Consider the following 12,788-nt stretch of genomic DNA (forward strand, 5'->3'; position numbering starts at 1 on the left):
AGCCACAAACATGCACAGCACCTGGCTTGGGTGATGCAGGGGCTAAGGCCTGCTGGGAAGGGCCTAGAGATGCCGAGGAAGGTGTGGCGGGACCAGGTGGGTAGATCCACGGTGCAGTTCGGGTACAAGGCCACTACCTCTCTTCGCAGGGATGCCAGAACCTCAGATGGAGGCCATGGTGCTGTCTCCTGATGGACAGACTGGCCACGGCCAGGCCAAGCACACTCAGCATCTGCCCTGCCACCCTTGTGGGAAGGACTCTACTGCCTCCTTCTGGGGTTGCACAGGAGGTAGTGGGAGGGGGTGGAGACAGGGAGAAAGGAGGCATGCCCCGAAGGAAGCAACAGCCAACTCTTCTCACTCTGCCAGGAGGTAGTGCCGGGACCCAAGGAAGGGGAGGCGGGTGGAACAAGGCTTCACGGTGGTTCTGCAGGAGAAACTGAACTACACAAGGTAGGCTCTGGGCAAGTGGCAACCTTCATTGCCACCAGTGTGCCTGACGTGTGCACGGAAGCCTGGCACAGCGTCCCTTCCCACTGCCAGCACCTCCCGTCCTGGCCACCACCTCCAGGGAATGTGCGCACAATCACCAAAGAGACTGACCTTCCTCCAGGTCCGCAGTCAGGGAAAGACACTGTTACCTAGGGACCTCTCTGCGCCAGGTACCATACCGCGGGCCTCGCAGGTGTTGTCTCTCAATCCTCTCCACATTCCACCCCAATTCCACCAGTCCCATTGCCTCATCCTCCCCCTAGTCCCCAGCTCCTTCTTGAAGCTTATCCTGAGTACCTCAGCGCCCCCCCTCCCCCACTCCTGTCTACTGTGAGCGCTGAGAACCACACGTTTGTCAGGGAGCAGATGCCCCAGTTAGCTGTCGTTCGGTGCGGATCTCTGTCTTTCTCTTCATGCAGACTGCCGACTCAAGGATAAGCACCATGTCTCTTTTTGCCAATCAAAGCACACAACTTTATTGATGATACACAGATGCAGACTTGGGTGGAGGAGGTTATGTCAGTACAATAGCAAAAAGGGGAGTGTACTTTTTCCATGAAGAGCTTCACCACCCATGAGCTTATGTAGAAGAAGGGGTAGAGGAAAAACCATTCAACCTAAGGTCAACAAATGCGCTTTCAGCCCAAGCTCTGACGTGGGTCTGGTCTCTGCACGGCGGCCCGGCTTCGATGGGGACACTACCATGGGCAGCAACGGCACTCGCGATGCTGTGGTTTGATGTTCTTTCTCCACAGCGGGCGGCAAAGTGGTCCCTTTAGCACACCCAGAAGGCTGCAAGGGAATAGCAATTTACAGTGCACATTGCCCGCAGACTGCAAAACCAAAACGTGACTCAAAGCTCTTGGGGCGCCCCTGCCTGGCCAAGAGGAATGTGGTCCTCCATTTAGCAACTGGAACTGTCGCCCCCGTGATGTGGTGATTGGCTGAGGCTGGGTCTTCGGTAGCACCCTCTGCAGGTTCTTTGACAGCTGCAAACTGCACGGGTGTTGGGTGGACTCAGTCCCTCTGTGTGCCAGATGGCATTTAAGGGGCAAGGGTTTCCAGGAGAACCTCTCTGTCTCCATTTCCGATAAAGAGGGACATGAATGAGAAGAGCATCTGGGCACCGAGCACTTCCCCTGCCAGGACTGGCTTTCGACACAGACCCATTGGAGGTTTCCAGACCTGAGCCTTAGCACCTCCACTCCCCTCTGGCATCAAAGGAAACTTCAAGTCTGAAACGGACTTGGCAAGCATGTGATTAATAACTGCCACGCTTATTAACAGATTTAATCCGGCCTGCTGCAGAAATGAGTTGCAGCAACGTGACACGGTCTCCCGACACACCTCATTGATGTACATCTCAATCTGGCCCTGACTCGTGAGACTCTCATTCACGTTATCCTGGGCACACAAAGCTTTCTCCCTGACAGCGGGCTTGGGAGAAGGGATCGTGTTTCCAACCACCGAGAGGCTGGCCAGGGGACTATTGATATTGTGGCTAAATGAAAAATCAGCATCCATGGGCTCGGCAAACGACAGTTTTCCCTGAATGAAAGGACACTTGGAGAGGCCTAGTACACTAGTGTTATTTTTAAAGCTTTGAGCACTCCAAGTATTTTTATGTTCATAGGGGAATGGCCGCTGCTTTGTTGGGTGTGCTCTATTGGCCTTTCCCCCCCCTGAGGGCCTGTTCTCAGTGCCACCTGGGGCCCCAGGTTCAGTCCAATCCCCATCCTCTCTCCAAGGACGAGTCATTGTTGTAAAATCAAACCAAACTTCAGGCTCCTCCTCATCCAGTTGTTGGTCGTCTTCCCATTCCTCTTCCTCCTCCTCCAACTTCTCACTGTCTTCTCTTCCTATGGTCAGTTTGTAAACACAGTAGCAGGCACCAGCCCCAATCATCAGTCCTGCTGCCATCCAACCCACTTCCCGAGCCCGGCCCATGCTCAAGTCTGTGCCAGCTGTGGGGCAAGACAAGAGAGGGCCTTGTTCCACCTGACTGAAGAGGATTCTTAGGGCCAGGGTGAGAAATGGTGAAGGGCTGTAGTCTTCGCTTCTCACAAGCTCCTGTAGTTCTCTTGTGATATCTGTGGGTAAAAAACAGTATCAAGGTTTTAGACTGTGCCTCAGTTTTTACTTCAGTAGACAAGGAGTCTGGAGTTCAAATTCTTGGTGAGAAAGTTGGATTATCAGGAATCTATTTCTTTATTCTTTTCTGCCTCTCCTACCTACCCTCTTGATCTACCTTTTCTCTTCCAGGACACATAGAAAAAGGCAGAACCTATGCTATGATAGCCAGGAGAGTGACAGGGAGAATCTAACCCTGTTAGCCTCCTCCTTCACTACACCTCCGCTTCCAAAGATTCACAGGCAGTTTCTCTCACTAATCTCTACCAGAGTAATATAAATTCCTTCTTCTTCCCTTGCCATCTATTATCATTGTGCCCTCCAGTCATAGATGGCCAGAGTTCGTCAGAAGGACTTATGGCAAGACAGGCAAGCAATGGAGAACTTCAAGTGTAGTGCATGGCTCAGCACTGCCAACAGCGGTCCCCGTATCCGCTGTCCTCAATTTTAGGCTTTTGAGTTGAAAATATTTCTCACACCCTCCTGACTTTCCTAAAGCGGGCTTCCCCTGCCCCCCTTGTCGTCCGCCATTTCCCCAGCAAAGGCCGCCACACCCCTTTTCCTGCACCGAAATGGGAGTGGGTGTGGAGAAAGAAGGGACCAGGAGAGGGCGACTCGGACCCGGGCACTGATCTCAGTCCCCTCCTCCGCTGCCCTCACGCACGTCGCGGGCTAATCCCATCTTCTCACCGACCCGCAATGGTTCCAACCAAGGCAGTTTGCTCCTTCTCTCGCTGTGACTTGCGCCGCGGTCTACAGGCCGACAGATCTACAAACCTGCAAACAGACAGGGGAGCAAGGGGACGAAGTGCTTGGTGGACATAGCAGTACCTGGGACGCGGGTGCGCAGATTGTGGAACCTTTCTTTCTTCCGAATCTCTGTACCCTCCTCTCACTCCCCCTCCCTGTCCCCCTCCCCCGAAGCCCGCCACTTCTCTCTACTAAACGGAGCGCGGAGTGCGGGGGCGGGGGGTGGTATTTAGAAAGTAGCCGAGAAAAGGACACAACCCCAAAAGGCCTGAACTTAGATCCGAGACGCCGCTGGTCCTCTCCCACTCTCACCTGCTTCCAAGCCATGCTCACCCTCTTACCGACCTGCAAGGTCCGAGCTAGTTTCCTTCTCACGCCTGCAGAGTAACAGCGGGCTGGTACCCAGACAGAGGCGACTAGCAGGACTTCTGCTCCAGGCGGCCCTCGATCACGTGACGGCCACGTCACCAGTGAGCTCTGGCCCCAATTTCCACTCCCACAAGCAGTGCGGCAGGCGCCAGACTGCCCCAGACCTCCCCCCATCACACTGGGCCCTGTCACTCTTTTCCGCTATAACAATACCGGAGACCAGAAGTGGCCGCGTATCTCTGGTGTTTGAAATCTGACTTTCTCTAATTACAGGAAAGGGCAACATCTTTTCTTGGGTGTACCTTTCACCCCCATTTCTTTTGGGGAATTGTCTCATCCTTTCCTTGGCTCTGAAAACCCTCTAAAACCCCCTTAGTTTCTACCCTTTTCTACATTCAATCTTTGCACCAAAATTGGGGGGGGGGCAGGAAAGGGAGCCCCGGTAGTAGTGACATTTGTATTAATATTTTTGATACCTTTATGTTCTATTTCATCCTTCCTTTTTTTATTGACTCAGGGTTTTCTGTTTTCTAATCAGAAAATTAAGAGATTTCCACTTGGAGAAAAAAAAGAATTCAGATTTTTAAAAATGTATATAACATAAACTAGATTTCTCTACTAATAGGGAGGCCTCATTGATTTGGTGAAGTAAATCTGCACCATATTGAAAATATTTTCTTCTCACTGCAAAGGAAACATCAGCTTTCAAACAGCATATTAAAATTTAAAAACATATCCTTACAAACATAACCAGTGTGCTTTCCATAAGATTTATAAAATAATGAATAAATGAATCTATACTTAGATCAGTATTCTGACTGTGACCATTTTCCCCCAAAGAGTTATTGTATTTAATTAATTAATTAATTAATTAGTTAATTAATTTTAATTTGACCAGAGGGGGACAGAAAGAGAGAGAAAGTGAGAAAGCAAGCCACCACATCTGGGACTTGAACCATGGTTGGCAATGTGAAAGTCCAGCACTCTTAACCACCATGCCACCTGGCAGCCCCAACTGTTTTTGATAAATGAATCATCTTCCCTTCCTTCTTCCTGGCTGAATTCATAGTATCAGAGTTCAGACAACTGAAGACTGCGGAATGACTTTCACACTGGCTTCAAATGACTTTATGGAGACCCCAACTTTGGATGACTCTTATGTGTTCAGATAAACCTTACAAAATTAGTAACTTCACAGATTAGCCCGTTTTTCATTCAGTGGGCTTTACTTAAAATTTCTTCAGCAGTTTTATGGTGCAGCTAACAAATCGCCGCAAAGTTAGAGAATTCCTTTATCTCGTTGGTGAAAATAAGCCTTAATCAAAGGAATTTTCATTCCTTTATGAAACTGGAGAGATCTCTTTGGAATCTTCCATTCATTCACTCTGTGTAGCCCTAGCGGCAGGGGGGAGGGGTTTCAGCATTTCCCAGTGGAGATGGTGGTGAGGACTCTAGGTGATTGTGACTTGCTGGTATATCCCTGATGTCCTGTCATTTCCCCTCACAAATGGAAAGACAGGGTACAGGATGCAGTCACCAGGAGAAAGAGGCCTTTTCCTTTCCTGCCTTCTGTTACAAATTCACTGCACCACCATACAAGCCCCTCAGAATAATACCAGAATTCAGGGACAAAGTAAGCAGAAGTTAGTCCCCAGATATCCACCTGTCCCCGCTGGGAAGTCATGCTCTAAATATAGCCCCTCCAGGCAGCCTCTTTCTTAGAACATTGAAATATGACACTCCAGCAGGAGGCTTTCCTCTTCCCAGTGAGGGGCCCCTGTAGGGAGGAGGCCCTTTTAGGAGGTGAGCCAGAGAGCCCATAGTGCTTTGCTGGCGAATATTTAAAAATCGAGAACGTGTCACTATGTTATGGTCTTCCTTAAACTTTTATAATCTAAACTCACTTACCGATATCATATCTCTTCTTTAAATCTCTGCACAATTAATTTGTTTCGGCATCTTCCCCTTATACCGTTCTTTTTGTGACCCTTTAATTACCTCTCCTAGACAAGTGAATTCTACTTATGAAATGTTACTAGCAACTTGCAGATACAACTCTTCGCCATTTGGTTTTCGGCTGCCATGTACTGAAATAAATGGTTTTCATTTCTTTTGAATATATACTTTAGAAAAAGCTAAGAAGTAGTAAAGCTTAATAAATAAAGATGCCTTGGTGACATAAACACAGTTCTATAATTACAGACTCATGTTCATAAAACTTAGCTGGGCTTAAAAGACAAAAGTTTCACTCCTATTTTTCCTCACTAACAGAAAATATTTACCCTCTTTGCTGTAGCCTTCAATTATCCCAATGAATAGCCCTGGAACATTTTTCTTCCACTCTGTCAGACCTTTCCTGGTTTGAGTCCATTCTCTCTCCAAAACTTCCTAAACCCCACAGGCATGATAACCCTTTGAATTCTCTTACTTATTTGTCACTCTGATCCACAAGTCCTACCAAGGAACCTGGGGACTAGCATTTAATAACTACTTTGCTTTCCATTATACATTCACCAACAAATATTTATTTAAATCCGTGTTACATGCCTGACATACCATTTCAAAAGCAAAAAAGGAAATGCTTAAACAAGTCCTCAGACAAGCCTGTTAAAAGCTCCTGAGCCTGCAGAGGACTATGTGAAACCACAGCTAAAAGGAACCTTTTGACTTAAATCAGTATGTAGTTGAATGTGATTTGTGACTTATAAAGTACCCGAAAACAAAAAGGATCAGTGAATTGTACCATTAATGAAATTGTAAAGAGTGAGAAAAAAATATTTGTCACTCTGATCCACAAGTCCTACCAAGGAACCTGGGGACTAGCATTTAATAACTACTTTGCTTTCCATTATACATTCACCAACAAATATTTATTTAAATCCGTGTTACATGCCTGACATACCATTTCAAAAGCAAAAAAGGAAATGCTTAAACAAGTCCTCAGACAAGCCTGTTAAAAGCTCCTGAGCCTGCAGAGGACTATGTGAAACCACAGCTAAAAGGAACCTTTTGACTTAAATCAGTATGTAGTTGAATGTGATTTGTGACTTATAAAGTACCCGAAAACAAAAAGGATCAGTGAATTGTAACATTAATGAAATTGTAGAGAGTGAGAAAAAAAAAATAACAGAAGGCTGTTATCTTGAAAAGCTATATGACTTTTTTGTATTGTGTAATTTGTTTTTGCATAGTGTCCTACTTAGGTTTGTTTGGTTCCAAGCAACAGAAACCAAAGCTTATTATATTAACACAAGCAGAGGATGTTGAAGGCCAGAGTCAGTGGTGAGGCATCTAGGTAAGAGAAATTGATACATGATCTCTTCAGGATGTCCTAAGTCCACTGATTGTTATGTATTTTATCTCTTTGCTCAAGATTAAAATTTTAGTAAGAGAGCTTTTGATTGGTCTGTTTTGGACACAATGCCCCCATTTTTGAGGGAAAATGTTAGGGTACATAAAATGTAAAATGTATTTCTTTTCTTTTTTCCAGAGAGAAATATAAACTGCTTCAGATATTGTTGATTACAAGAGTTCTTCAACAACTCTGATTTTAACCCTTTGTCCAGATATGACTGAGGTGCTGAGAGTCTATCTACCATAACATGTCTTAGCTGCATTTTTTCCACATTAACTGAACAATCGAAAGGCACAGTTAAGAAATACTGATAGTCTAATAGGTGGCATGGAGGTTAAGGTAGGTGGATCCGATATGGCCAACTGAACAGTTCAAATCCTGGACCCAGTGGCTTGACAATTACTCCAGGCACTTGTGTATGCATGCCCAAAATCCTGAGAGGAGAATGGAAGAGAAGGGATTGTGCATGGCCATTCCCCTGGGGGGTGATTTCTCACTGTCTCTCCCTGCCCTCCTTCCTAAGCACACATTGCGCTATAGTAAACTAAAGAGAGAGAGGAAAAAAAAAAAGGAATGGCGATGATGCATAAGGTTGTAATTGAGCAGATATCACCTAGAAGATAGGTTGCATCTGTCCTCAGATTTGCATGACTGACCCCTGATTTTGTCTGTATACTAAGAGCATACCTCTGTCAAGGAAAGATTCCCATTCATAGAAGCTTATATATAAATCTAGATCTCAATGCTCAAACCCATGAGTCTTTGCATTCTCCCCCTGTAAGTGGGCCACAAGGAAAGCTAAGCTTCAAGAGGAGTGACAACTGCATAACTGAGAAACACAACTGTCAGAGGTACTGGAAGTTTCTGTCAGTCCTACCTGCCCATTCTCTCTCTATAGACAAGCTACTTCTTGGGAAGCTATAACCTCAGAAAGTTGCTTGGTGAGCATGCAATCAGAGCAAGATCATTTGTTCACCTTAAAAAAATGGCTTGCAGCTGAGGAGGTTTGAAGTACTCTTACACAGCATGGGGAAGATTCTGCCAAGGAAAGCTAAATGTTCCATTCATCCTAGCCAACACCCCCTCTCCTCCAGACAGTGCTTGGGTGGGAACTACAACACTTTCCTTTGACTCTCCTTTTCATATATTCCTATGCTAAATAAGACTCTTCACTGCACATAATCTTTTTCTATGCGCAGAATCATATTGTTGATTTGGCTTCTGTTTACTAAATTTCAGTCATGTCCTAGTAATGGACTAGCAGTCACACCAATGTGAGTTTTCCTATTCTTAAACTTTCCAGTCTCTTGATTTACTCTGTATTTTCTGTGGATTTTAAAAGCTACACTCAGATAACAGCCTTAGACTCAAACTATTAGGGAATACTCCACTGAAGATTTCATGTTCTGAAAATGATCATTTGTGTGAGTGTGTGTGTTTAATATTATGCTATTTGTTTTTGTACTGTGTATTGGTTAAGGTTGTTGCAAGCAACTCAAACTAAACCTGGTTTACATAAACAGTGACGGTATGTAATTATTTTATTCTTTTTTTCTACTTTAAAAAAAGTGAAATAATTGATGATGGGTGAATTATTGAGTTCATCAATCCAGTCAGTGGTTTCCCACTAATTGCTAGATGCCAAAGTCACCTCGCTTTCCCAACAGTATTCTACAAGTTCTGTTTTATACCCAAGTATATTTTATAATGTTCTTTGTGTACAGGCAAAGAACATTATAAGACCGAGTTCTGTTCCTTAAGACCGAGTTCTGTTCCTACAACTAGGTTATTAAGTGAATTGGTCGATAAGCTAGGAGCTTAAAGGCAGATGTCTTGGGGTGTGTCATGACTCCATAGGGAATACATTTTTCAACAGATGTCATATGACACCACACTAGAAAAATGTAATTATATCCATCAAAAAGCATACCTTAGATAAGCACCAGAAAGTGACATCACAACACAATCAAATAAATCTGATGTAATAATTTTTATTTATTCCGAATACTACTGCTATGGGTACACTGTAAAGTACAAAGTGATAAATATGTAGTCTTGCATGACTGGAAATGCTTTATGTAGTGAATACTAACTGACTGCAGGAACAAGACAAAGTCTGAGACAGAATTCCTGAGACTCACCCCAACTGAGAAAGGGGATTCCTGTGTAAGAGACCTGGTCTTAAATTTGAGGCGTTCTTAAACAGGTAGGTCATGAAGTGAGGAGTGGCTGTATTATTTTGTCAGTGTGCGAGCCTCTTTATCTTATAGATACTGACTTTGCGGTGGTGATCTTTACTCAGTCTTTTCTGTGTTATTTGTTGGCTTCTGAGGATTCAATGCCTCCTCCTTGGTAACTGATGCAGGTGAATGTCTGCAGCTCTCCTATTTTAAAGGCTGTCCTAGTCAGAATATTTGAATATTCTCATACATACTGATTAGCTCATTCAGGGTTTTGTTAGTGCTAGGCCCCAGGAAACACTAAGATTGCTTTTAGGGAGTTGTAACACTCTCTACCAAGTGAGAAAATGTAGGACTTTTGGAGGTCATCACCCAACATCACTCTCCAACCCCCACCCACTCTTCTTTTCCTCTGAAATGAAAATATCTTTACAGTATTTTTTTTTTCCTCACAAAAAGAATGTAGGCTGTAGGTGGAGGAGAGTGAAACAAAATAACAAAAGTCTTAAAGTAAAAACCACACTCTCACTTCATGTCTCCTTTTCTGATGGTTCATTCATTTTAGATCTGGGACCTGATTTCAGAGGAAATGATAGACATTAATAGCTGAGAGGAGGGGAGGTGGGGAAGGACAGGCTTCTGTCCCAGGAACCTAGGGAAGGAAGAGGCAATTTTTCAAAAAAGTACAAGTGGCCAGTAGCCCCAGGGGAAGATGCTATCCCTTTCTGGTAATCAGAGGAAGGAAAACACAACTACAGGGAGATGGGATTAGCAAAGAAGAAAGAGTAACAAGGCCTGGTATGGGGAAGGAATGGAGGGGGGCGGGCCCTCTTCTGCCGCACTGCTGGTGGGAGGGGAAATTGGGGACCTGAGTTGGTGGATGACGTAGCTCTCACGTGACCAAGAGCTGACGTGTGCAGAAGTCCTTCTTGTCCTGGTCGTTGTTCCCGTCTGAGTACCAGCTCCCCATTGCCCTGAGGGCGGGCAGGCCTGCGGCAGAGGGAAGAAAGAGAAGGAAATTGTCCCGGATCCCTGCAGGTCAGTGCCGGGGAGATTCCATAAAGTGGGGGTGGCCGAGAGCATTGGGCGGAGACCGTCGCAAGAGCATGGGGCGGAGACCGTCGCAGGTCCTGAGGCGCCTCCGTCGTCTTTCCCACTCTCCGCCCGCTTTCCAAGGCATCTGTCCAGCCTGCAGCCCATGTCAATGCTGCAAAACGGTGAGCAGGGGGGTGCCTAGGGAGGAGCTCAGAGATCGGGAGATGGGAATCTGCTGGCAGCTGAGGCCCCAATCCGGAAAGGGACGGGTGGCCTGGATGTTGGCCCCCAGTCTACCAGGACAGTGCCAGTGGGGAAAGGCTGGACAGGGGGGCGGGAGTGTCAAGGTGCAACATGATGTATCAGCTAGACCCGCAAGAGGGGCAGTAGGGATAGAAAACCTTTGACAATCAGGCCTCCGAATTAGGAAAGAGTTTTCGTGTTCTGGACACTAGTCCGTCCACCAAGCACTCAGTAGCGACTGTTTTCCGTCTTTCTGCCTGTGGCTGTGTCTTCCTGACCAAGGCTGTGTGTCTAGCGGGTCTGAGCCTCTCCCGGGCGGCCAGTCTTTCCATAGGTTGCGGCACTACACCAGGCATAGAAGAGGAAGGAAATTACCCCCATTGTGAAGGTCCATTTGTGGGTAAGACCATCTGGGACCCTAGGAGGGGCGGGAGTGAGGGTGGGAAGAAACGAGAAATGGCAATAATTTATTTCAGGTTTGAGTCTGAATGTGTTTCTCTCACTCCCCAGGCTGTGGCGAAATGGCGTGCAGTGCAGTGCGTGTGTGTGTTAGGGGTGGGGGGTGGGGGTAGGGGGAATGGCAGCAGGGAAGCCTATCAGGGAGTTTGTTCATAATCCTCCTCTCAACAGCACTTAGTCCCCATGTTTTCGATCTGTCATCCAGCAGGTCTGCTGTAGCAGGTGGTGCCGCTTGAAGTGAGGGAGGAAGTTTCCTCGGATCAGTAGAGGTCGGTATGGGAGTGGGGGCTGCCTGGAATGGGGGAGGGGTTTGGAATCAGTTGGCTGCAGTTTGGACGGGCTCATCCAATTCTATTTTATTTTCCTTACATCCCTCCCATTTTAGGCTAGGGAGAAGCAGGCATATGTATACATGCTTTGGGTGGCATAGAGAGGTTAAAAACAACCTGACAACTTGGATGGTGAATCAGGAAAGCAACAAATGAACAGTTGAACCGCGAAACCCTCAGTTCTCACTGGCTCTGGTCTCTTTGCTGATCAGAAAGGTTGTTGGGCGTGGCACGCCTTCAGGGGAGGGGAGAAGGGGCAAACTGCCTGTCTTAAGGAGGACTGCAAGTCTATTACTTCCTCGGAACAACTGAGATTGTTGACTGTGACTGAGGCCACAGCATCGTCTATGGACTTCATTGCCTTTATCTAGGCTTAGGTGGAGGTGACTGGGGGAGGGTAGAGAAAGTGTGCAATGAGGAGGATACACACCTGTCAACAATCTACATTTACTACCTGGCATTCACCTGCTACTCTCCGGTCCCTCTGTGCAACTCCCTGAATGGAGCAATACAAAAGGGGAGAAAAACGCAAACGCTGTATCCTTTCTCCACTCACAGGTCTACATCCAGAATCAGCTGTCCTGGCCTTGAAGTCGCTGAAGATCACCCTCCACAGGCCTGCAAGAAGACTCACAGCTCTTCTCCCACAGCCTGAGTGACGACTATATTCCTTGGTCCCTGCTGTTGTCAGGGACGATTGCATGGGCTACGCCAGGAAAGTAGGCTGGGTGACTGCAGGCTTGGTGATTGGGGCTGGCGCCTGCTATTGCATTTACAGACTGACCCGGGGGAGAAAACAGAAAAAGGAGAAAATGGCTGAGGGTGATTCTGGGGATGTGGATGATGCTGGGGACTGTTCTGGGGCCAGGTACAATGACTGATCTGACGATGATGAGGACAGCAATGAAAGCAAGAGTATAGTTTGGTATCCACCTTGGGCCAGGATTGGGACTGAGGCTGGGACCAGGGCAAGGGCCAGGGCAAGGGCCAGGGCTACTAGAGCGCGCCGGGCTGTTCAGAAACGGGCTTCTCCCAATTCAGATGACACTGTTTTGTCCCCTCAGGAGCTACAGAAAGTTCTTTGCTTAGTTGAGATGTCTGAAAAGCCTTATATTCTTGAAGCAGCTTTAATTGCTCTGGGTAACAATGCTGCTTATGCATTAAACAGAGATACTATTCGTGATCTGGGTGGTCTCCCAGTTGTTGCAAAGATTCTCACTTCTCGGGATCCCATAGTTAAGGAAAAGGCTTTAATTGTTCTGAATAACTTGAGTGTAAATGCTGAAAATCAGCGCAGGCTTAAGATGTACATGAACCAAGTGTGTGATGACAGGATCACTTCTCGCTTGAACTCATCTGTGCAGCTGGCTGGACTAAGATTGCTCACAAATATGACTGTTACTAATGAGTATCAGCACATGCTTGCTAATTCCTTTTCATTTTTTT

At 46.5% G+C, this 12,788-nt stretch overlaps 2 protein-coding genes across 3 annotated transcripts; one reads left to right on the plus strand and one right to left on the minus strand.

The window, feature by feature from the left end:
- Nucleotides 1-950: 950 nt before the first annotated feature.
- Nucleotides 951-3,819, minus strand: ARMCX6 (armadillo repeat containing X-linked 6). Of its 2 annotated transcripts, none has more exons than XM_006170167.2 (3): nt 3,718-3,819; nt 3,317-3,399; nt 951-2,582 (listed from the first exon to the last, which is right to left on the minus strand). In XM_006170167.2, exon 3 carries the CDS (start codon nt 2,437-2,439, stop codon nt 1,537-1,539), a length of 903 nt encoding a protein of 300 aa, XP_006170229.1. In that variant the 5' UTR covers nt 2,440-2,582; nt 3,317-3,399; nt 3,718-3,819; the 3' UTR covers nt 951-1,536. The 2 variants fall into 2 exon arrangements, with proteins under 2 accessions (XP_006170229.1, XP_006170230.1); XM_006170168.2 differs by having other exon boundaries at nt 3,313-3,399.
- A 6,564-nt stretch (nt 3,820-10,383) lies between these two features.
- Nucleotides 10,384-12,775, plus strand: LOC102479740 (armadillo repeat containing X-linked 3; the record flags this gene model as incomplete). Its single annotated transcript, XM_027768954.1, is given in 4 exon segments — nt 10,384-10,493; nt 10,837-10,954; nt 11,219-11,282; nt 11,901-12,775. A coding segment is annotated over 1 exon segment (732 nt), but the record flags the coding sequence as incomplete, so codon positions are not given.
- Between the last annotated feature and the right edge of the window lie 13 nt (nt 12,776-12,788).

This window comes from Tupaia chinensis, unplaced genomic scaffold (genome assembly GCF_000334495.1).
Source record: "Tupaia chinensis unplaced genomic scaffold, TupChi_1.0 Scaffold148073_2, whole genome shotgun sequence".
Taxonomy (NCBI): Eukaryota; Metazoa; Chordata; class Mammalia; order Scandentia; family Tupaiidae; genus Tupaia; species Tupaia belangeri.

What these genes read in the sequence shown, in the direction of transcription:
- ARMCX6 (XM_006170167.2), bottom strand. Translation starts at nt 2,439, where the DNA reads ATGGGCCGGGCTCGGGAAGTGGGTTGGATGGCAGCAGGACTGATGATT.